This window comes from Paralichthys olivaceus, chromosome 20 (assembly GCF_024713975.1).
Source record: "Paralichthys olivaceus isolate ysfri-2021 chromosome 20, ASM2471397v2, whole genome shotgun sequence".
Classification (NCBI taxonomy): domain Eukaryota; kingdom Metazoa; phylum Chordata; class Actinopteri; order Pleuronectiformes; family Paralichthyidae; genus Paralichthys; species Paralichthys olivaceus.
This window is the reverse complement of record NC_091112.1, coordinates 9194159-9217131: the sequence shown is the minus strand read 5'-3', so window position 1 is coordinate 9217131 and position 22973 is coordinate 9194159. Positions and strand designations below refer to the sequence as shown.

At 42.7% G+C, this 22973-nt stretch overlaps 2 protein-coding genes across 5 annotated transcripts in view; one reads left to right on the top strand and one right to left on the bottom strand.

Moving 5' to 3' along the window:
- Positions 1-75: 75 nt before the first annotated feature.
- On the top strand, positions 76-3757 carry gmnn (geminin DNA replication inhibitor). Its single transcript, XM_020090561.2, has 7 exons — positions 76-256; positions 496-567; positions 1686-1787; positions 1946-2099; positions 2181-2263; positions 2596-2706; positions 2915-3757. Exons 2-7 carry the CDS (start codon positions 517-519, stop codon positions 3098-3100), a joined length of 687 nt encoding a protein of 228 aa, XP_019946120.2. The 5' UTR covers positions 76-256; positions 496-516; the 3' UTR covers positions 3101-3757.
- Positions 3758-4169: 412 nt separating this feature from the next.
- The window catches only part of ripor2 (RHO family interacting cell polarization regulator 2), a 54780-nt gene continuing 35976 nt past the window's right edge, over positions 4170-22973 (bottom strand). For all 4 annotated transcript variants that reach the window (XM_069516651.1, XM_069516652.1, XM_069516650.1 and 1 more), the window contains exons 6-22: positions 22861-22914; positions 15726-15875; positions 14983-15046; positions 14577-14620; positions 14069-14194; positions 13336-13484; positions 12510-12639; positions 10905-11654; positions 10434-10618; positions 9558-9720; positions 9300-9432; positions 8984-9145; positions 8582-8755; positions 7797-7999; positions 7616-7699; positions 6994-7084; positions 4170-6675 (exon numbers count right to left, since the gene is read on the bottom strand). In XM_069516651.1, the coding sequence (XP_069372752.1) occupies positions 6575-6675; positions 6994-7084; positions 7616-7699; positions 7797-7999; positions 8582-8755; positions 8984-9145; positions 9300-9432; positions 9558-9720; positions 10434-10618; positions 10905-11654; positions 12510-12639; positions 13336-13484; positions 14069-14194; positions 14577-14620; positions 14983-15046; positions 15726-15875; positions 22861-22914 (2763 nt within the window). In that variant the 3' untranslated portion in view covers positions 4170-6574. The remainder of the gene's footprint in view (positions 6676-6993; positions 7085-7615; positions 7700-7796; positions 8000-8581; positions 8756-8983; positions 9146-9299; positions 9433-9557; positions 9721-10433; positions 10619-10904; positions 11655-12509; positions 12640-13335; positions 13485-14068; positions 14195-14576; positions 14621-14982; positions 15047-15725; positions 15876-22860; positions 22915-22973) is intronic.

The window sequence follows — 22973 nt, the reverse complement described above, 5'->3', positions numbered from 1 at the left end:
GCTGACAGTGGGCTACCAGCTCGTCGCTCCGCAGCCTCCCCAAAATGGCTGCGCACACACCAGGCAACTACAAAGATGTGACGTGTGTTGACATGTGACCGCACGAGGGTGGAAAAAAAAAAACAACAACGTGAAGAAAAAAAAACCTTCAGCGTGCTCGTCACGTGACCGAGTGGGCGTTATTTAAGCTGCTGGCGCGGGAGCCACACAACAAGAGAATCAGCTCACACCAGAAGTGGCTCGATCCTGATCAGCGGTGAGTCGATTTAACGTGTTTATACTTGATGAAAACCGTGTTATACGTGTTTTACCACGTGCTGCCAGTTAAGAAAGCCAACACCGTGCTGGGTTTAGCCTAGCTTCCCTGGAATCATCCTATTTTTAACGGTTGCCGACTCGGTTCACTTGTTTCCTACAAACATGGCGACTTCTTCACACGCCAAAGGATTGAATACACGTACAGTTTAACGTAATTTGCCTATTTCGCTTTCTCAGGTTTTTTTCTTGAGAGCAAATATGAGTGGAAAACTAAGACCCAGCCAACAGAAGTCTAACGAGAACATTACGGTAAGTGACTAATCGTGGGTTCGTCATGCTCCCTTCAAAGTGTGCTAATGCTAAGGTTTAGGACGGGCATGCACCAACAGGATGTTATATCATGATGTGTTTAAATAAAGGATGCATCTCCCAGAAGCAAGTTACATCTGATTAATAACCAGTAGCTCTCAGTATCTGTAGGGGACACCAGCAAGTATACTAATGACTGCTGAGCTCATTCAGCCGCCTGGGGTTTCATACTGGATCTTTGTCTTGAGGTATATTAACCTTGAAATGGAGTCGTGCTTGTTGGTGTCACCTGAGCGTATCCTGCTAAGTCAAAGGACCTGGTGTGAAAACAACCTTTTGTACCACATTGACCTGCTCAGTGTTGCATGACGGGTAATCTGAGCCTGTTCTCAGTGTTGTACTGAGTCACAAGATACTTGATTAGAGGGCTATTGTATAGTGAGCTAAACATATGGTCGATATCGATAAATGTTACTTTCTAAGTTTTGCTCCCAAATGAAGGTTGTATTTAAAATCTTAATGAGCAGAGTGACAAATCTAAATAAAATGATGCATAGGCTCTCCATGATGAGGAATCTTGGCTTCAATTTAAACAAACTTAAAGTATTTTAATTTCTATTTAACTGAAGGTTGAATAGTTTCGGTCGTTGTCTCCTCAGCTGACACTCATCAACTGATCACCCTTTACAGGCCTGAAACACTATAGCTGTGAAGGAGCGTTCAAACATTAACAAACTGATGATTGGCTACCCTGTAATGCTCCTCAAGGAGAGACTTTCCCACGGGGGTTGTTGAAAGACTTCAGGCCCTGCCCCTGTTCCCACACCTGTGGGTCTGTTTCACATGGCAGCAGTGTTGTCGAGCAGCTTCACTCATGCCCTCTCCCATGGTGACAGTGAAACTGAGTGTAAAAAAAAAAAAAAAATCAAAGTGATGCAAAACCCTAATTAACAGAGGCTTTGAAAATGAGAACCCAAGGTGTTATTTCCCATGAAACTCAGTCTTGAGTTTTAAATTTCTCATTCGGGAAGCCCTGTGGATGTGTTACTATTTTCACATCTGGTTTGTGATGAGGTCAGTTAAGGTAACACTAATCAGAGTCATTGATTTTCTTCCAGAGTTTTTTCACATCATCTCATAAGGCAATGGGAACCCCCAGACAAACCCTGCAGGTCCTTCAGCCCTCAGCTGTCAACAAAGATCTTGGGTGGTCAGCTCAGGTATTTAGTGGCTTGTCATTGAAACCAGTTTGATTTGAATGTGTATTTTCCATGTTTACATTATTAGAGTTTTTATACCTTGTTCATTTGGTTGAACAAAGGATCTTTAGCCACCTTGTCTTAAACATTTTATAAAATTACTTTTGTTGTCTCTATAGGCAGGAAAGATCATTCCCAAAAGGAAACAGTGGAGTGCAGAACCAACTCGAGGTCCAAAGAGGGTGAAGGTAGAAGTCAAATCCACACAAACAGAGGAAACTCAGTGTTTGACTGATGACACAACCACTGAAGCATATGAACTTATGGTCAAAGGTAGGTTTCATAATTGGTATCACAAAATGGTGGTCATTTCAAATTTTGGTTTATCTTGACCTTAAATCTCCTCTGTTGTAGAAACTCCTCCCTCCACCTACTGGAAAGAGGTAGCCGATGAGCGACGGAAGGCCTTGTACAATGTTCTACAGGAGAATGAGAAGGTGAGTTAATCACTAAGAGGCAGCTAATGTTTAGCTGTCAGTCGAGCTGTTCCCACGCTCCTGGTGGGTCAACCTTGGTTGGCTCTTGTCCAGCTGGCACTGAATATTGAAGTAACTCTGCACCTAAACATTTCAAATCTGTTCTACTTTAGAAGACCTTGTACTGAAGTTGCCAGTCCTGTTCAAATAAACCTGATTCCTAGAGACTGGTTCATACAGATGAGACCAGTACCCTTTTACCAACAGCTCAATTTTTAGTCAGAGATTATGGTGCCATAGATTTTAAGATTGCCCATCGCGTCTAATAAATTTCTTTTCTTTCCTTAAACCAGTTGCACAAAGACATCGAGACCAGAGATGAACAGATAACAAAACTGAAGAGTGAGAATGAAGAGCTGCAAGAGCTGGCACAACACGTCCAATACATGGCTGATATGATTGAGGTAGGCACAGTGGCACTGCTTGTTTGTTACCTACACTAAAACCTGGGACTTCAGTAAACATAACATTTTTAATCACAGGCATTTCGATGGTGTGCTCTGAATTAAAATCTTGGCACGTACAAATTATTTAGTTCTTTGATTATTTACTCAAGATGATATGAATGTCTTTGCACTGAGTGTAAATTGAATGCATCTCTGGTATTTTTAGAGGTTGACTGGAAAGTGCCCAGATAATCTGGAGGAACTGAAGGACATCGCTCTTGATGTGGATGAGAATGATGAAGATGGCAGTGAAGTTGCCAACCAGAGTGAGGATGAATATTCTGATTACAGCGACGAGGAAGAGGGAGAAGAAGAAGAACAAGATGAAGAGGAGTCAGTGGAGCAGGATTAACTGACACCTCTCGCATCTCGTGGACTTTGTCTTAATATATCAGCCGATTTTGGCCAGAGTGACGTCTATTTGGAGATGTTGGCTTTTCAGTGTAATTTATGTTCAGACCGCATTGTTCTTGAAATGCATCATATTTTAACAAATGTTTTACGACTTTAGGTTTTGTTCAACTTGCAAAATTCTTGGCCAAGAAGTGTTCATAATTAAGTCAGTATAGAACTTTTTTCAATGGAAGACATGATGACATGTCAGTAGTTAAGCACAGGCTACAGACTTTGTTTCAGTTAATTTAGGTTAACGTAAAAATCAATACCTCAAAAATGACCGTTTCAATCTCAACAAAGGGATCCTCACTAAACTGCAGCACCAAATTTTCTTGCGTTCCTTTGTCTCCTGGTGTCTGTGAAAGATTTGCTCTGTTGAAGGTCAGCAACCTGTAAATGGAAATAATCACAGTTCAACTGTAACTACTGTTTTTCTTACTGATGTCTGCTGTGAAAAGGCTTATTGGAGAAGCAGTCATGCTACACTCACTGGTAGCTTACTTTATGCATGGCCTGTGAAGTGTTTTGGTTTACGCTGTAAAAATTGTGCAATGTTATAGAACAGCTGTGTACATAAAGCTTGTTTAAGATAAAACACGTTTTTAAAAAAGAATCTTGGCTTTTGTTTCTTGGCGAAATGTTGTCGTCCAAGTTAAGATGTGTGATGACATGGTGCAGAGGTGATTGTATCACCAGCAGCTCAAGTTCTGCTTTCAGTAAACAAACCTGACAAAGTGTTCTTTAAACCTGGCGCAGTACCTATAAACATTAAAAAAATATATTTTAAGGCAAAATAAATTTTACAAAACTATCCAACTAAAGAGTAAAATGTAATTCTTGGCTGATAAATGTCAAACTTAACTCCTAATTAAAAGGACGTGTGAGGATGAGGAGCTGACAAAATGCTCTATAAACTCTTAGGCAACCATTTAACATTCATTGAAAATAGCATGTTTAATACAAGGATATGACAGAAACTAAAGTGAAAAAATAACAGGTCTCCTTAAGATTGAAGGAATCCACAATTTTGTTATTTCAATTATGCAAAAATAAAATTTATTGCAACTTTAGATGAGCAGAGTAAATGCTGCTGACCACAATGAAGAAGAGGATGCAACTAAATGGATGAGTACAGAAGCTACAGAGATGGATCAAGTTCAATTTTAGCAACCAAGTTATCCTGATAATTAAACATGCACATTTTTGCCAACTTGTATTTGTGGTGATTAGGAATTGAACAGCAAAACTTTATAACACTGGTCAACTGAAAGTTTGTAAAAAGAGAAAAAAAAAGTAGACACTGAATGAGTAGCTGAATTAGATACTCGACCAAAATACTGTAACTGGACTTAAAACATGTTTTGTAAAAGGTTGTATAGAAAAAAAAGTTTCAGCTTTTAGCAACAACTTCACACATTTACATATTATAATACAAAAGAAAAAAATACATTTCATAGAAATATTACCACTTGTTTTTAATCAGTATGGCTTCTGGACTGTGCAGTTAGAACCAAATGTAGTTAAAGTCATATGTTATGGGTTTGTTGTTTTTTTTAAAAGTTGTGCTTCTAAAGACGAGTCTGAGCATTGTGGCCAAAATGCCAATGTGGTATTGAAAATACATTCTTCAAGATGAATTATGAGCATTAATTAAAGGACAATTTAAAAATTAATTCTTCCTTTGGTTACAGTAAATCTAAGTCATAAAGTAACATTTCCTATATATAATGTCCCATTTTGTCCGGGACCTTTTAGGGAAAAACAAATCTATAACGCTATTAGACTATGAGCAAATCTTAATCTTCTCCAAAATAATAATCCATATAATATAATTCTCTCAAAATAAACTCCAATTTAAGTTAAGCATGAGATCAGTTGCATGGTAATAACACGGAGGCCTTTTTAAACCAACTGTCCTCGACCTGATCCAAAAGTCCAACATAAATATATACATAACAAAGTCACCTGCACTGTTACAGTAAAACTTCCAAAGCATATTAGAAATTCGAGGGGTAAATAATAAATAAGAGGTGAGAACAGATGTGAGTTTTATCGTCTCACTGGACTCAGTAGTTCAGTTACACTGACAAAAGTTTAAATGCTGAACTCGGGTCAGTTACAGGAGAACGAGACGACCCGAGACGCACCAAACATTCCATCCTGCAACTTCTCGTAGAAAAAGCTTCACTTCACTTCTCATCTGGCTATTCGCTCACACGCCGAATGAAGGTGCAGTTACCAAGAACCGAAACAACACGCATCCATCCATCCTCTCCGTACAGTTACTGAGAATGTGCGTTCTCATGCAAACTGAATTTATTGCCCTCGAGTGGCTCCGTACCTGGTAGGAAAAAAAACCATTTACAAAAGAGAGAGAATTCCTGCTCGACCACATCAAGGCTCAAATGGTCAAAAGGCCGACTTTTATCAAATGTCTTCTCACGTCAGCTATGTACAGAAAAATTGCACTTGTTCGACTGCAGGTATGAGAAAAACTCGAGGTTCACTCTCTCAGCAGTTTAGATCTGAGCTTCTTCCTTTTTTGTCTCCACTGATAAACTTGAGTTTAAGACTTGAGGTCTTAAATCTGCTCGACGTTCTTTCACAGTTTCACCTCACTTTCTCTCCAAAGCCACTTTCAACACATGTACGGTCCTCGCCGCCACAAAACACACGAGAATCCCTGAAACTCAAAATGGAACGTACTAGAAAACAAAAACCTAAAAATACACTTTGAATACAACCATATATATATTACACCGGCTGTGTAAAATATGCCATATTTACATGCGTTACAACAGTGCAAATCGTCCGAAAGCGCCGAAAACATCTCTGATGCATAAACCACCAACTTAAACGTGTGATAAACAGTGATTATACAAAGGTCATAGTTGGAATATTGCTTGACACGACTGACGCTGCAACAGCCAATATGAGTAAATCAGTGGGTGAGTGATACGTGTGTTGTGTGCGGTGGCGTGTTGTTTGTCGACAGGTTTGTGTGAAGACGCATTGCTTCCAGTTTCCACAGTTTTCTGCAGCGTTCAGTGGCTTCGTGTCCCGTCAAATCTGTGCTCAAGTGAAAACTCAACGTGACCAGTGTTCCTGGCTCAGAACGCAGGGGGAGGAAGGGGGTGAGGGGGGGGTTGTGCGGGAGTAAAGGTGTGGCGGAATAACATTTGTGTGTGTGTGTGCAGGAGGGGTATAGGTTGTATGCCTTTGTGGTTAAGACAGTTTGTTTGGTGTTAGTTTCTTGTAAGAGGCAGTATCAGTAACAACAGTGATCTAATGCGGCAGGTGGAGATCAATAAACTGATCGGTAAAAGAACAGCCTGTGAGGTGTGCAGTGTGGCGTGGAGCTGAGGGGGCAGTGTCATCCTCAGAGCTCAGGCTGGAGTTTGATCTCTCGTCTTCTCGGTGGAGCCGTGGCTCAGAAGGCAGTGGTGACGGCGTTTCCTCGCCGTGTGCCCAGACGGATCATTTCCCCCGGTACGGTGTCCAGCCGCTCGTACGCCAGCCGACCCTCCTCACCTTCAACAAACAATGTTGTCCATCAACAGTGTACAAAACACTCTCAGACCTCAGTTCTATTCTTGTGTTGTTGAATTAGGACCAAATATTTACTCTTTCGGTCACAACCATCATCTGTTCCCAGCAGAAGTCAAAACAGTTTATGCACAAGAACTTGGTAAAACATGTACATGCTATATTTCTATGCATCTTTGAAATGTTTTTAAATATTTCATGATGGCTGTCAGTTGTGGAATCAGTGTTGTAATGTTGTAATTCATAGAACCATACCAACAAACAAAACTAAAACATTTGTCTTCCATCATTTTTTTAACTTACCAAGCGTGAGTAGTGTTTCTATGGCGACGTGGCGAAGCTCCTCATCAGCTGAATCGCACAGTGCTACCACCGCCTTGATGCTCTCGACAGCCTGCAGACAAAACGGCAAGCTCTCTGAGGTTGGTTCTCATCAAATACATACAACAAATGATAGTCTAGATAAAGATGTTTTTCTATCTTATTACATGTATGTAGCAGCAAGATATAACTCCTCTAATACAGCAGAGTAATATAATAATAATAACAGAAACATTATTTCTAAACACAGTTTCGCTGAATTGATAAACGTCTTACTGTGGCAGAAACCACTTTCACTGCACTTCAAGATGGTGACTTGTTATTTCATTTGCTATTCAAATGTAATCATTGCCACAAAAGAACACACGATGAGACTAGAGGCCACACCAGCCACTACACCCATCAACGTGTTGGTCTGGAAATGACTCAGTAATTATGGGTTGGAGCAGATATCTTCAACATTGACCATCACACAGTATGATGCTACTGTGGTGACAAAATGGGTCCACACACACACACACACACACACATACATACACACACACAGTGAAAACACCAGCATCCTCGTCATTGTGGCTAGAAACTACAACAAGAGGCCACTGACCTGCAGGCGGCTGAGAGCTGAGCAAGCCGCCCTCTGGCTCTGACCTCCCGCCTCTGACAGTGCCTGAGTGTAGCACTCCACAGCCTGTAAACACACACACACATATTCAGACATGACATGTAGCATCAGTCAAGACTCAGTGAACAGTGAGAACAGTGCACCTCTCTTTAGCACCACTCACCCTGTTCCTGAAGTGGCTGTGTGACGCTCCGGAGGAGAGGTAGTCAGCTGCGACCTCGTTGACATGAGGGTCGTCTGCGGTGAGCAGGGAGGCCAGGGCCCTCAGGGTGTTGTTTTTAGGCCACAGGGTCGACACAGGCACCACCTCCAGCTCCGCTAGACACCGAGAATAGTCCCCACTGCAGAGGGCCTCAGCAAACACCTCTGAGTGTGAGAAACACAGTCCCACACGTTAGAGACTCAAACGTGACTTGTAGAGCAACAAGCAGAGAGGTAATGAGTCAGAAGCGGGTTTGTAATATTCTATTCAGTGAGATCTTTTTGATCTTTTGTCTTTTTTACTTAAATGGAAGCATTTACTCAGCAGCTCATTTGCACACAATCCATTTTCTGTGGAAGCATCTTCTGATCTGTCACAATTTCAAAAAAGGTTGTGGTGATGATAAAGGTTATTTGGGAGCATGTACATTGAGGACATGATATAAATTCAAGCACAAATTTGTCTAAAAGAAAATATATATTATTTTATGAAATCAGACGAGGAGCTGTATCTACATGTATTATAGAACTTCCTTTCAAATTCAGATTTATTTTTTCTTCGAAAAGCAACACGGAACCTCAACATGGTATCTCTTTTAGAGACACTTTTGTTTGAAACTGCATATTCTTCCTTAAAACATGTCTATTTCTATTCATTTATTTGTCAAGGTAAAACCATCGTCAAAGTCATCTTGAGACAGAACCAATGAGAGCTGAGCACTCATGTCTCCCACAACTTTCACTCACCTTCTCTGGCCAGGTGCACCAGGTGCGTCTCCATGTCCTGAACCTCGTGTTGTGAGATGTAGCTGTGGAACTGAAACACGGTCAGGACGTCCTGGGACAGAGCCGAGGCGGGAGGGTCGTGTGGCGTCACCAGGTCGCTCCTGTCAACCATCTCGCCCACTACGACAGGAATCACTGCAGAGGAGAAGAAGAGAAAATCAGAAAAGAGTTTCAAACCAAGTGCAACTGAATTCGTACAGCATTTCATCTTTTATCTATTCCTAGCAACTGCAGTGATCTCATTTACCCCCAGGGGCATATTTAAAATGGTTACTGACTTACAGTCAGTGAAACCTAACAACAGTTAGAATTGTAAGCATAACCTGTGGTCTGACTGCACAAATTAAATAAGGATGAGCCGACCTGTGTCAGCGCTGTGTGGGTGTCTCTCCTGCAGCGCTGCCGTGTAGCGCTGGTTCATGTGTTTGAACACTCGGTCCAGCGTGGTGTGGAAAAGTCCTGCAGACCCGCTGCACTCCGACCACAGAGTCATCAGCTCGGGGCGCTCAGCGAGGCCCGGGAGGACTGAGAGAGACAGAACACAAGGTCAGAGGCTGCAAACCCTGCAACCACATAATATTCTGTGTGTGTTTTAATATTTTAAGTGTAAGATAGAGATTCTGGTTTAATACAGCTTGAATCTTTCAATGACCCAGACTGGTGGTCACTTGGTACGTACCGTCAGCAGCAGATGTGATGGTTCCCAGTCTGTCCACACTGATCTCTGCTAGTTCTTCTAACAGCTGAGTCTGTGCAGACAGTTTGAGCAGCAGACTGCGGCGCTGCCACACGCTGGCCCCGTTTGTCAACAACTGTGGATGAATTAAAAATCAAAGGGTACGGTGAACAAATGTGTGGTTTTACAGTGCGTGTGGTTTAATGCTGCCAAAATGAAACGTTTGAAAGATTCATTGCCAGGAGTCAGACGCAGCTCTACCTGTATGAGGTGGTTACAGTACTGCAGGTGGATGACGATGGCCACATCCAGGTTCTCGTTTCCTGTTGTCAGAGGCAGGGGGCTTCCTGCAACGCTGTTTCCGACCCCGGTGTCTTCTGTTAGGGCTTCACTCAGGTGTCCTCTGGCTTCTGGATGCTGACCCCTGAGAGGTAGATACACAGAGTCACCACCGAAAGGCAGCAGCACAGAGCTACTGAACTTATCCTGTTCTCCAGTGTAGCCAGATGCAGGGTTCGTTTTCGCCCGTGAGTGTGTGTGTCCGCAAAATAACTCAACAATGCATGGATGGATTTTCATAAAACTTGGTGGTAATATTACTTGGAAGGTTATTTCTTAACACTCTTAACAAATATGCAAAAACATTTTTCCCAAAATATTTCATACGATGCCACATAATGAAAAAGTGACAATATGACACTATCTCCAGGTTATTTAGATTGACCAGTAAATCATCATCATACAGTTTAAATTCTGTCATGATGACGTTGTTATGAAATGATGCTACAATATAAAAAAGTTTGCATTGCCTGATTGGGGAATATTCAGTGTGGACACAGGGTGTGTGTTGCTCCTCCAATGCTTTTTAATTACGTAAGGCAATGATATCAGAGTCTTTCTAATCAAACACTAAAATACAAGAACAACATCATATTTCTGTCTCAGAGATTGGATTTTTGCAAAGAGATGAGCTGCAGTTCTGTTTTGTAAGAACAAAACCTTCAGATGTTTGTGCTATTTTTACAGTGTTTTTTGACCTGGAACCAAGCATCAAAAGCTCAGATGTCCTACTTCAGCTCTCACATTGATTTTGTGATTATGCAATATTATTTCTGTCTCTCTATGTCTCCCACTCACCCGATCCTCTCTCCATCTGCATCAAAAAGCGGAGATCTCTGCGGAGGGAGGCTGAGGACGGCGTTATCGTCTCCCGTATCCTCGTCATCGAAGTCGGATGTGTTGAGGAAGTCGAAGCTCTCCAAGGCGCTCTCCACCGTCAGACTGAGGCTGGACGATCTGCTCCTGTGGCCCGGGAGACGACACTGCAGAGGGAACATAGTGCGTTAATGATCGTTTACTCTTTTGAGTCCATTGCATAAACTGCAGATTGTTTCAGTTTTTGATTCTGTAGGTTGATTCTATGCATCTGAATCTGAGCTACATTCACAGAGAGCACATTTTAGACAATTTTAGTAGTACTGGGATTCAACCAGGAAGACCCTCAACACACATTTCCTGAATCTACCTGAATTATTTCCTTGTTGTTCACCTTCTACAAGTGTTGATGTAAAAGGCGAGAAATTAAGGACATATTACTGGTTCAGTCACCTTGAGCAGGTCCTCCAGACGCATCACTTCCTGTTCCAGGTCCTGCAGCTCTCGGCAGCGGTGGGTCAGTGACTCCAACCTCATCAGCAGGCTGTGGATGGCCTCCTCCAGGCTGCTCTCCAGGAACGCCCTGCTCCCCTCTCCTGCCCAGCTCAGGCTTCCCCCACCCTCTGCAGAGCTCCCGCTGGGGGGCACGATCTCAGAAGACGTCAGCCTCTTCACAAGCTGCCTGGTTAGGCTGCCCCCCTCCTCCGTGTCCAGTTCCACGGGTTTCAGTTCATCAGCGTGGTCCAAGAAAACATCCTCTGGAGCCACCGTAGACAGGTGGCTGTCAGAACACAGGGACGGGGCAGCGGAGCCACTGTTGGAGCCAGAGTTTCGCTGGGACTCGGTGCGCTCCCACTCCGAGTCCTCTGTCACCTCAGCTTCATCACTGGCGAGGCTGCCGCTGGTGCCCCTGCTTCCTCTACTACCTGTATCCCCATCTTCTTCATATTCCTCCTCCTCTTCCTCCACTAAATGCTCCTCTGCGATGGAGTCCTCTCTTGACGGGAGGATTTGCGTCGACGATGTTTCCGTTTCTGGAGGAGTGACGGTGATCTCCGGGTTGGACTGACCGGGGGAGTGGGAGCTCAGGGCGGGGCTGGGGCTGGCCGTGGAACCAGAGGTGTCGGAGAACGTGAAGGAGAGACGCTTGCATTCTGCCACGCCACAGCCGCCATTCTCAAAGACATCATCTGGTAAAGTGGACTGAAAGAAGAGACAGGAGTGTAAATATGTGGAAGATAAAGACATGAAATGAGTGAAGTGGAAAAAGAAAATTAAATTTTTCTCTATTTTCATGTCCTCATCTGTGCAAACAGGATAGAATCACAGTGAATCTGAGCAGAGAAACACAACAAGAACACAGACAGTTGAACGCATGTCATGCAAGTAAACATGCAAACAGCCCCACATGGTGTTTAGCAACCCACAAACAGGGACTGGTCTGTCCCAAGTGTGTCCACAGCAGCAGAGGCGTTCATCCCCATCATGTCAATGAGTCAGGGGGCACACAAGAGTCAGGTTAGGGGGCTCAAGGGGCCACAGCACACTCACATAGACCTCCAGACTGGATTTGGGCCTTGGCCGAAGCGAGGCCAGGTCACCAAACGAGCGACTGCGCCTGAGCTTCTCTAGCAGGGTGTCTCTGAGCATGTGCAGGAAGGAGAGGCGCTGGCGCTCCACGGGATGTGGCCGCCACTTCTTTGCACAAGCAAGCGGGACGAGGTGTTGCATGTTTGAGCGAGGGCAGTTGAGTGGGATACAGGAGGGATGGATAAACGTGTGAGGTGGGACAGAGTGTGGGAGAGGGGGGTTTGATGAGGAAATGCAAAGTGGAGGGGGATAGCAGGGAAATGGGTGAGGGTTAGTCAGGAGTAAGGGCTGGGCATCGTTTACATTAGTGCATCAACAGGAAAAATTGAGCCACAAACTAAATGTCGTGAAACCTCGGAGCAGGCAGTATTTAGATTTGTAGGTGAGAATCTCATGTTAAAACAAATATCGTTCACCATCACACCAGTGATGCTTAAGGAGGTGTGTGTCTGTGTGTGTTGGACTCACAAAGAAGGATGTGTCCTGGAAGGTGGGCGTCTCTGGCGTCCCCTGGCTGTAGATGGACACTCGTCTCTGCAGAGCTGTGGCTTTGCTCACGTTGCTAGACGACAGAGTCAGGTCCTCGACATCGAAGGGGCTGGACGGAGGGGGAACGGGAACAAGGCACTTAGTGTGATTGCATTATGATTCACCAACGCCTTCCCGCTGCTTAAGTGATGTCATTCATTTAGTGTTGTCACAGGGCAGGATTTGTTATTGTAGTCACTGTGGTGACGATAACATGTTTCTCCACTAGATGGCAGGAAACTACAAGTCATGTCAACACTCAGCTAACTGCTATGCTTCTAAGCAAATACAGACAACTGTGTAACATTTCATTTCTGACATCATCAGAAGTGTTGAAATGCTCTCTATATATATATTTGGCTGCAAAACTGGAAATCCAACATTTATCTCCTTTACAAATTGAAAATAAAATATTCTCAACCCACTAAAAGTTTTCTGAAACTTTAGTGGGTGACAATGAAAATAAATGAATCTCCTCTATATTTAAAAACTCACAATTCAACATAAACAAAATCAACCAGTAATTTCAGTGGTATATCAGTATCTCATTATCTATAAATAAAAAAATAAGGAAATTGCAGAGCGACATCTTGTTACTCTCATGAGCATTTTATATTTCTACTTATTTGCTTTTTCTGTTTTTAATCAATGTAAAATATCTTTTAACATAGTTAAACGTTCTATATAAATAATATGTGATATGCTACTGTGTCAAGTCAGACACAAAACTGATGACTGGCATTAAAAATCAGTAGAGCCTACTTACTACCACATGACCTCCAGGTTGAGTTTAATGGTGCCCAGGTCGTTGACGTCCACAGCCACCACCTGAGGCATGGCGGTGAACAGCTCCTTGGTCTCGCAGATCACACTCCCCACCAGCATGTGAGTGGCCAGGCCCTTCAGCTCCGTCACCTGATTGGACCACAAACCAAGTTCATCAAGTGAATGTGCCCGGAAAACAATCTACCAAGCTCTTCTCACAAGGCAGTCGTAGATTAATTCTTGTTTTGTGTATCGTCTTATATATCCTGTACTCTCATCCTCCACTGCAGATTAAAAATGAGAAAGAGACGTGTATCTACAGCAAATCCGGTTGGGATGAGGTTGCAGTGAAATCGAGAACAAATCTGTACTGGGAACAATCATGAGTCAATCGCCTGAATGATACACAAACCAAAGAGACAGAGGACATGGGTCAGTCCTTACAGCTGCAAATAATACATCATCGTCGATTAATCAGCCCATTGCTTTCTTAAAATTAATTTTTCATCCTGTACCTAAAATGTCAAGATAAAGTGATGATGCTGATCACAACCCCAAAACTGATTAAATATGACAAAGAAAGCATCAAATAATCATATGTGAGAAAATGGAACAAATAAAATCTTGACTTTTTTCCCACAACAGCTCTACTGTGTAGAAAAAAGCACTTGCACATGTTGCATGTACAATCTTTTCTTGTTATTTTTTTATACTTATCCATCTGTACTCTGTACCTTGATGTTGATGAGGTCAGTGATAAGCGGCATGAAAACCATTTCATCTCCATCCCAGCTCTGTCTGGAGTTCACCTCAATCCTTCCCTTCAGCTTCCACCTCTGACGACCGTAACGCATGAAGATCTAAAGGAAGGGAAGGTGGAAAAAAAAAAATGAAAGGAAGAGCAAAACTTTCATTGTCACCATAGCAACAATGTCAAGCAGGGCAGGGGGGGACACATCTTGTTCTGCTGGAAAAAAACTTAAGTTGCATCAACCCCAACTAAAAGTAAGAATCATCTTTACTTCTAACAAAATGTCCTGACTAAATAGAATAGACATTTTGTGGACTGTCACAGTTGCCCCATAAGATTACATTGTAGCCACAAGTGATCCACTGGACCCACTCCAAAGGTTTTGGTAAGTTGTATTAATTTAGCCACATTTATAAGCCTAAGCCCCAGATTTTAAAATGCAGGAAGTCCCCTTGACATCACTGTGTTACATGTATGATAAAACAACTTGCCTCATACTGGTCTCCAGGACAGAGTCTTGCAAAGCCAGCCAATCCTGTCAGAATGATGGAGTAGATTTAAAAAGACATTTGGACATGACGTAAGAAAAACTGATTTAGTGAGTCATCCTGCGCCTCTTCAGTTTTTGTGTTACTTCAATATTATGCTGGTGATTGACTGTAACACTTGGCTTTTGATTGAGATACTTTCTTTTATTCTTTCCCAGGATAAAGACTTCAGCGCTTGTTCAGTGATGATCTTAAAAACAGAATGTGGACATGTTCCATACGTCGGTAGTGTAGTGAATATTTTACTATGATCATCACCATAACATGCTTCATATTCTAGAAATTATCATCATCTGTGAATACACAAACTTAGCTGCAAGACTTTTTCTTTTACGACTTCTCATCTCACCTTTCATTTTGATGTGAAACTCCCCAAGCAGGTTCTCCAGTTCACTCTCAAACGTGCTCATGTTCTGGAGAAGACAGACGGATGAGATTACTTTCACAGCCATTTGTGATGAGGACAACAATAGTAATCAAGTTATCTCCAGGGACTTTGACAAATCCAGTCAACACGTCAGCAGAGGCAAGGACGGCTGCTCTAAGCCCAGAGGACATGTGATGACGTGTGTGTGTGTGTGTGTTTTTGGTACTTACAGGTCTTTCTGCAAATATGTGACATTACATATTAGTGTTTACAAATCAGTGTAAGCAGTAATCTGAGTCGTACAGTATGATTAAGTATATTGTAGGTTTTGTCCGCTGTTAGAAACTGTTAATGAATGTATCAGTAAAGATCTGACAAAAAATAAACCTCATAAAATCTTGAACATGTTGCACAGTGGCTTATTTGTTATCAGATGCTTCATGTTTGATATTTCTTCATAAGACTGTTATAAGTAGTGCTGGTGCTAAAAGTGCGACATCTACTGGTCAGAGTTTAAAACAAGCAAGTACAAATTAAAATTGTATTTAACAAATATTTGAATATTGAAAATGTCAGTAAAAACTATGAAGATGCATTCTTGTGTCAAAGGTCAGATCAATTCCAAACACTTGGAAGCCTCCGCATAAAAAGTTAACAAGCATGATGACTTCAATCCTCATTTTCCCTGCAGATCCTCACTGGTTTCCCCCACACACTGTATGTACCTCGGTGTATTCCTTGTAGCGACGGTTGACCTCAGCGATGCTCTCCTTGGTGCCTTTAGTGGAGGGAGAGGAGGAGAAAGCCTGCTTCATCCGGCTGGCACCTTCCCTCAGACGGCTCTGGATGCAGAACGCCTCGTACAGCTCGTCCACCTGAGAGCACACACACATGAGAGTCCCACCATCTTTAATAAATGTGCACGAGGACAAGGATGCATTCTTACATGTGCACACGTTCTTGTTCATTAACACACACACACACACACACACACACACACACACACACACACACACACACACACACACACACACACACACACACACACACACACACACACACACACACGTGCACTAATGAAGTGAGGCAAGTCTTTGAAGATTCCATACATTACATCAAAACATCCCTGGGCAGGAGGCAAACTCCCTAAAAACTTCTAACTGTCGTCTAAATTATTCTGGATGTGTTCACATCTCACTGGGATTCATTCAAGGACACCCAGCGCAGCTTTAGGCTCGTGTTGCGTTCACCAACTCAGCGCTGATGTTACTTTTATACCAAAAATAGGCACAGAGGAAAATGAAGCTGATGAAATGTTTGAGAGGACGAGGCTCCAGTGTCACTGTGTGCATGTAGCAGAAAGGAGAGAAAAAGAAAATGGCAAGGAAGAATGTGATAGAGAGAGAGAAGAAAGTAATGGAGCATAAATAACAGGTATAGAAAAAAAGATAAACCTGATAAACTGAAGAGAAAGAATCCTGAGCTGAACCGACAGGGAGTTTTAACAGTTTAACTGCAGCCTCCAGCGGCAGCCACATCCCAGTGAGAGAGTCCCAAAGCAGAGGAACAACAACAGACGGCGTTTAGAGCTCGTTTGAAGACGTCTGTCGGACTTCAGTCTGATCTGACCCAAACCCACAGGGAGACGCAGCGACTCAACATCCTGCTTTCTCACTGAGGGCTGAAGATTTGGAGAGAAATCAAGAGCGGATGACGATGTTGAAACCACAGTGATCGTGCTGTTCAGTGCATTGGAGAGAAAATCAGTTTTTAAAGCACTAAACGTGGTAAAGCTCCACATTCTGGTCAGTTTCAACTTTTACGTCTTACAGCGTTTTTATAGCATCAAATATCGAATTAAAGCCAAATCAAGAAACTAACACTTACACATCAGTGTGATATGAACTGTGTGCAATGATGTAAATGTAAATCTTCTTTGACTTGCTGAGTATTGCCAATGTCCTATTTGCTAACATGGAGCAGGCAGGGTGCTGCAGCCAGCCACCAGGGGGTGATTAAGCTTGTTGGCTTCACTTTTTGAGCACCGTCATGTCGTCCATCTTCAGTCTGTGTTTTCACCTAATAAAGCAAACAGTCACTCTGTTTTAATAAAGTGTTGTTCATAGTTAGTTTTATATTTTTTCTCCTTCACGGATGCAAATGAGACTTTAGGAAACTTAAATACTGCTGAGTCACATCAACTGTTGTGTCCCAAAAACTGCAACCCATCAGCAGTCCACGTTTTCTGGCTTCCTGAATTCACATATGATGGAAGTGGCAGCCGGGCAAAAACAAAGCACCTCAGCTGAGCCTCATCAAAGGGAAATATAGCAGCCTGTCTGACGAGAGCGCTGAAATATTGATGCCTCACGCTCTTTACGGTGCTCATTAGGGAGAAGCTGGAGAAAAGGGGCTCCTGCCGTCCTAACAGCCTCTCTGAGTGTTTGTGTGTCTGGATCGAACACAGCCAACATGTCTGCGAGAGTGTGTGTGGACATGTTTGTATGTGGAGAGCATGTTTTTGCTGTGGTGGGTGGTCACATGATGGTTCACTGTAAAAAAAATAAAGTGAAAGTGGTTTGCCGAGGTATTTTTTGTCCAGGAGGATGTAGCACCACCCGGGCTCATCCCAACATCTCAAACCAATCGGCCTCCTCCACCACCCTCCACCCGACAGGGACCCTGCCCTGTCTGCCTGTCTCTGGTATGTGGTGTATGTGGCTGCAGCAGCTGAGCTGAGGCAGCTCAAAAACACTCTCCAACCACCACTGCTCTTCTCAGCTCTCTGACAGAGCTGGTTTAGGAGCTGACATTTGACAGCTTTAAAACACTAGAAAACAAAGGAAAACATGAGCAGTGGTGGTTGGTGATGAAATGGAAAGAAAGACAAATTTGTCCAAGTGAACTTTTGCACTTATTAATTCGAGAAATAAGTTATTCATTTGGATAAAAGCTGCCCCTCTGTAACTGGTCACACACTGAGGCTGATGATTAGCGGTCGCTCTTCTCCGGCCATCGGTAATCACATCATTATCAGCTGATTAAGCTCATTTTTGTCCCCAATTACAATGGCCTCTCGCTGCCTTCAAGGAAACGACCTTTTGAAGGTCAGCCAAGCTGCACTCCAGAGGACGGCCATCGGCATATTGCATTGCCTCGGGCGCCGATCACCCCAGAAACAGGGGGAACGCAGCCAAAACACAAACAAAGGAGGAGAGAAACCTGAACACGGGCCGATAGATGAAATATGTACAGAAAAAAAACTTCACACCTTATTAACAGATGAGAGACGGGGAAGGAAGAAGCAGAAATATTTTCTGGGCTGATGGTACAGTCAACATTCACACTCCTAACAAACACCACTTATACCTTTTTCCCTAACATAACCATAACCATTCCATGCCTAACCCTTACCTAAACTAAAATATTTTTGTCTTTTCAAAAAACTTCGTCGTCTTCAATTGGTGAGAAAACGGATGAGCAATCATTTAAATAAAATGCAGAAAAATTCCCTAGATAGAGGCTCCTCTGTGCCAACACTTTCTCAGTCAATTGACATATAATTGTTACTTGCAGCAAAGCTTAAATATATGCAAACATTTCTATCCATAACCTTCTCAACATTTGGTAATAATATAATTTCTTTGGTCACCAATGTGCGCATTTAGGGGCCTACTTCATTACAAACTCCATCCTGGTTATTTGAACACATGTGATGCCTCTTTTAGCAGATGTTAACAGATATTAAATGTAAATATATTCTGAATTAACTTATCTTTTGGGCTCAGGTGGAGTCCCTGTATTAATTATCATTATGTGGGACAACAAAACCTGCAAGACTCACACGTCCGAAAAGGAATAACGGCAGAGTCTTTATTTGGGAATCAATTATGGCCAAAATGAGGATTAATACCATCTTATGTTTTTTGTATTAAGAATTATTCAGAGTCTCATTGTCTCTGTATCAACTGTACATCTGGATTTAAACTGTGGGATTTTTAATATGAGCAGAAAATCTTTAGGATATGGCAGGAATCCTCTTAAGATATGTCCATTATCAACAAACACACAGACACACACACACACGCATGCACGCACGCACGCACGCACGCACGCACACACACACACAGATCCCTAGAGAGGGGCTTGTGTGTTTGATGCTGTTTGATGTGGCCCGCCTGTTTTAATCTGCTTATAATCACTCACCCCCTGGCAGAAAGTGTGTATGTGTGTGTGTGTCAGTGGAAAGATTAACATTCAAGGGAAGAGAGGAAAGCAAAAATGTAATAAAAAATAATCACATGCGATGTATTCACACTCATTTCATGGGCACACACACACACAACTTCTCTTTTGGGTGAGGAGGATGTCTGGCAGCCTCTCTTCTCACTTTCAATTTCTTGTCGCTTGTCTCAATAATGATGCCCTGCTGATATTGGTAGCCACACACGCACGCACGCGCACACACAGGCACACACACAGGCGCACACACAGGCGCACACACAGGCGCACACACACACGCACACGCACACGCACACACACACACACACACACACACACACACACACACACACACAGCAGAGCCTATCCCGTGCAGGACATCATAGGACTGATATGGTGCCACCTGCTTCCACCATGTGTGCCAATTACGGCCCGGACATCTGCAGGCAGCTATAGCACAGCTCTTGGAACAAAAGAGCAGGCAGATGTGAGTCTAAGACACACACACGCGCTAACAACTTGCTGATGGACGATTGTTTAGTCATCCCTCATGGCAGCCATCCAGCACAAAGAGACTAGCCTGGGCCTGAGCACAAACACAATAAACGCACACACACTTACTGTAGCTCACAACTGCTGAGACACTGAACGTCCTCTCAAAGCTGCTGATTGATTCACTGTGACGATCAGGTTTTAACCGTCCTGTTGAAGTGTATGTGCTGCTCTCATACACGTATTTAAGACAACAATACATTCTGATCATCTAACGTTCATTTCCACACAAGTAATCTCCATATCAGGTATTCTGGGAGTCCTGCACTCAAGAGTCCATTGGTGCCTATTTCCTGTATACGGCTCCACTGATGCAGCAGCTTTTTATCTCTGAAGTGCTCATCACTCTGGCTGCAGAAATATAAAGGTGATGATGGCTCCTTCTTTCCTCTACAAAGGCTGATCAGCACACAAAGAATCCACTTCCCTCTGCTCTGTTCTTGCTGATATGGCAGGGTCACAATTAGTGTGCTGAAAGCTTTATAATGCTGTGTGTGCTGAAAGCCTTACAATGCTAGCATAACCCGACCGGTTTTTACGGCAGATATTTGTGGCCAAATGCAAACTGAGCAGAACATTTAATCAAGACTTGATTTTGCTATGACATCAGCTGGCTTGGTCTAGTTCGACATAACACATTGTATAACCCACAAACATAAAAGGAAGGTATGTAGATTACATAACTGGAATAACAACATTAATTATTAAAACTCTATCACAGACCAACTGTACAGCATCAGTTCCCAACGACAACGACTGCTTTTGTGGTCGACAGATTCTCTTGGACGATCTACTAAACTTATTTTGATAACTACCTGCTGATGCTGATGTTTGGAAAACTGGCCCGTCTTCAATGTGTGTGTGCATTTATTTGTGTATGTGTGGCAATAGCTGTTTACAAGGCAAACCGATACATCAAGGTCTGCCATTGGACTTGACTCTGTTTTAGCATTTCCTCTGCCCTATTTGAATCCATAGTTAATTTAAATTTTGCTTAAAATAAGATGTTAATCAAACATTTTTTCAATTTCTACAAAACCTGACGCTGCAATAAAAAGTAGGGATTTGTACTTGACTAGAAATCTGCTACCTGCATTAAAATAATAGTCAAACAACATCCAGAGTGCAAAGGACCTCCAAGCATAAACTATGATTAATCCAAATTAAGACAAAGCCTTTGTGAAGTCATTTCTTAATCAAATGAAAGATTAAAGCATTTTTAAAACTACCTTTATCCACAATAAATAACCTGCACCAAGCTGGAATAAAATGAGCAGTGGTATATATTTAGAATGAAAGATCACAACAAGGTCTAGATTTAACTTCCTTTTTTAGTTGTGCTTTGACATTTGAGGCTTTTTACCTTTCTGGTGAGACAAATCAGTCGCTTCAAATATTTACAAGTGCATTCAAATCTATTTTTGTGGCGAGCTGGAGAGAACAGAGAAGCTTCAGAGCCATGTTGGATGTTAAAAAGCTTGTGTGACAACCTCACGCTGCAGAACGAGTGTTGAATCTGCTTGTGTTTTCCTCTGAGCATGGACCACTTTGACTTTAACAACAAAGACACATTACCAAAGTTTCTGAGACCACCTCTTCTATTTTAAAATGACTCGTCAGACCTTCTTTACTATGATCCCTCCATCATTTCCTCTCCTCGTCTTCATCTGTGAGGACCCTGTTAATTGCACCTCACTGTAGCCTAGTAACTGCCCTGACCTAGTTTCACCGTTGCCATCAAACCCTTCACAAACGCTCATAAGCCACAAGTATGACAGAGGTTTGTCTCTTTGTCTTCCGGCGCACTGTGAACATGTTTGTCTGTGAGACACCTCAAGGTGAGTTTTGATTGTGTATGAACATAATGGGTTAACACCAACCAATAGATGTCTCCCCCGAGCTCCTCAGTAGTTCAAAGGCTCCGTCTTAAGAGGTTACCATGGTTACCTTTGGAGCGGCGCTGTTGTTTGGGCGTGTGTGTTCTGATTGCCTGCTGTCACGTCTGAGTTGACGCACAGCGAGGGTGGCCATTACCGGACTACAAAAAGGGGGGGGGGGGATCCTTGCAGCGGATCAACGTCCCCCAACTGGCAACCAGGAGAAGACTACTTAAGAGGATGTAGGGGGGAAAAGTTTCCCTACCTGGCAACCATGGTGGGGATGTTTTTGACTCAACCTGTTGGAAACGTCCACAATACATCAACACTGAGCCTGAGAAGAGCTGCAGCACCACAGAAACCTGGCAGACAAAATCCTTCCTGGAGCCAAATTAAAATAGTCAATCAAGTGTGGTACAGTTGTGCAACTTCACTTAAATACTGAAACCAGCAGGACGAGGGGAACTCAAGTAGACAAATAATGACTCCTAATTTATTAGAACAGGGAGATAAATGAATAGTTCAACATTTTGTTTTTCCAGGAGTTAGATTAGAAGATTTAAAAAAATGCAAAGCATGAGAAAATGTAGTGGGGTAGATGATTAGATGTTGTGGAAGTACCCGAAAATACATCTTCTTACCTAAAATTGCATACAGATACATGAAAAACATACTTTAGTACAGTAAGGTGTAACTAAGTAAATATACTTCATTATTCATGTATATTTATGGTACAAAGGCTACATGCATGTGGTTTCTCGTCTTATTGACCATACAAGTGCTTTACACTACATTCACATTCATCCATTCACACAAACAGATCCAGCACAACCACATTTGGAGAACATCTGGTTCGTGGACGACCCTCTCTACCCCATGTACCACAGCGGGCTGGCTAAACTAAGCTAAGCTATCAAGCTTCTGACTGCAGGCATCATATGTATTATGTATTGTATTATATTTCTAAACATGTGACACTATTGATTCAAAAGAGGTGGAAATATGAATCTGTTCTGTTCTTAGGGACTTTGTGGATAGAGGAGATGTGGAGAGGCTTTGTGAAGGAAGGTATTGAGATGAAACATTGTCAACAGCACACACACACAGGAAATAAATCAGACTGCAGACTCAGTATCTGAAAGACTTAAATAATATGAATGTTCTGTTACCACAAACACACACACACACACAGAGACACAGAAGTGTTTACCTTGCTCATGTGAAACTCCAGACGTCTCATGTATCTCTCAATGGTTTTGATTTGCTGCAAAAGACAGACACAAGATTTACTGCTGCTGACGAGAAAGTGGCTACATGTGCTTT

Coding starts and splice junctions, on each gene's coding strand:
- gmnn (XM_020090561.2), top strand. CDS start 517: ATGAGTGGAAAACTAAGACCCAGCCAACAGAAGTCTAACGAGAACATT. Junction 2,264..2,595: donor TTCTACAGGAGAATGAGAAG/GTGAGTTAATCA, acceptor TCCTTAAACCAG/TTGCACAAAGACATCGAGAC. Junction 2,707..2,914: donor ACATGGCTGATATGATTGAG/GTAGGCACAGTG, acceptor TGGTATTTTTAG/AGGTTGACTGGAAAGTGCCC.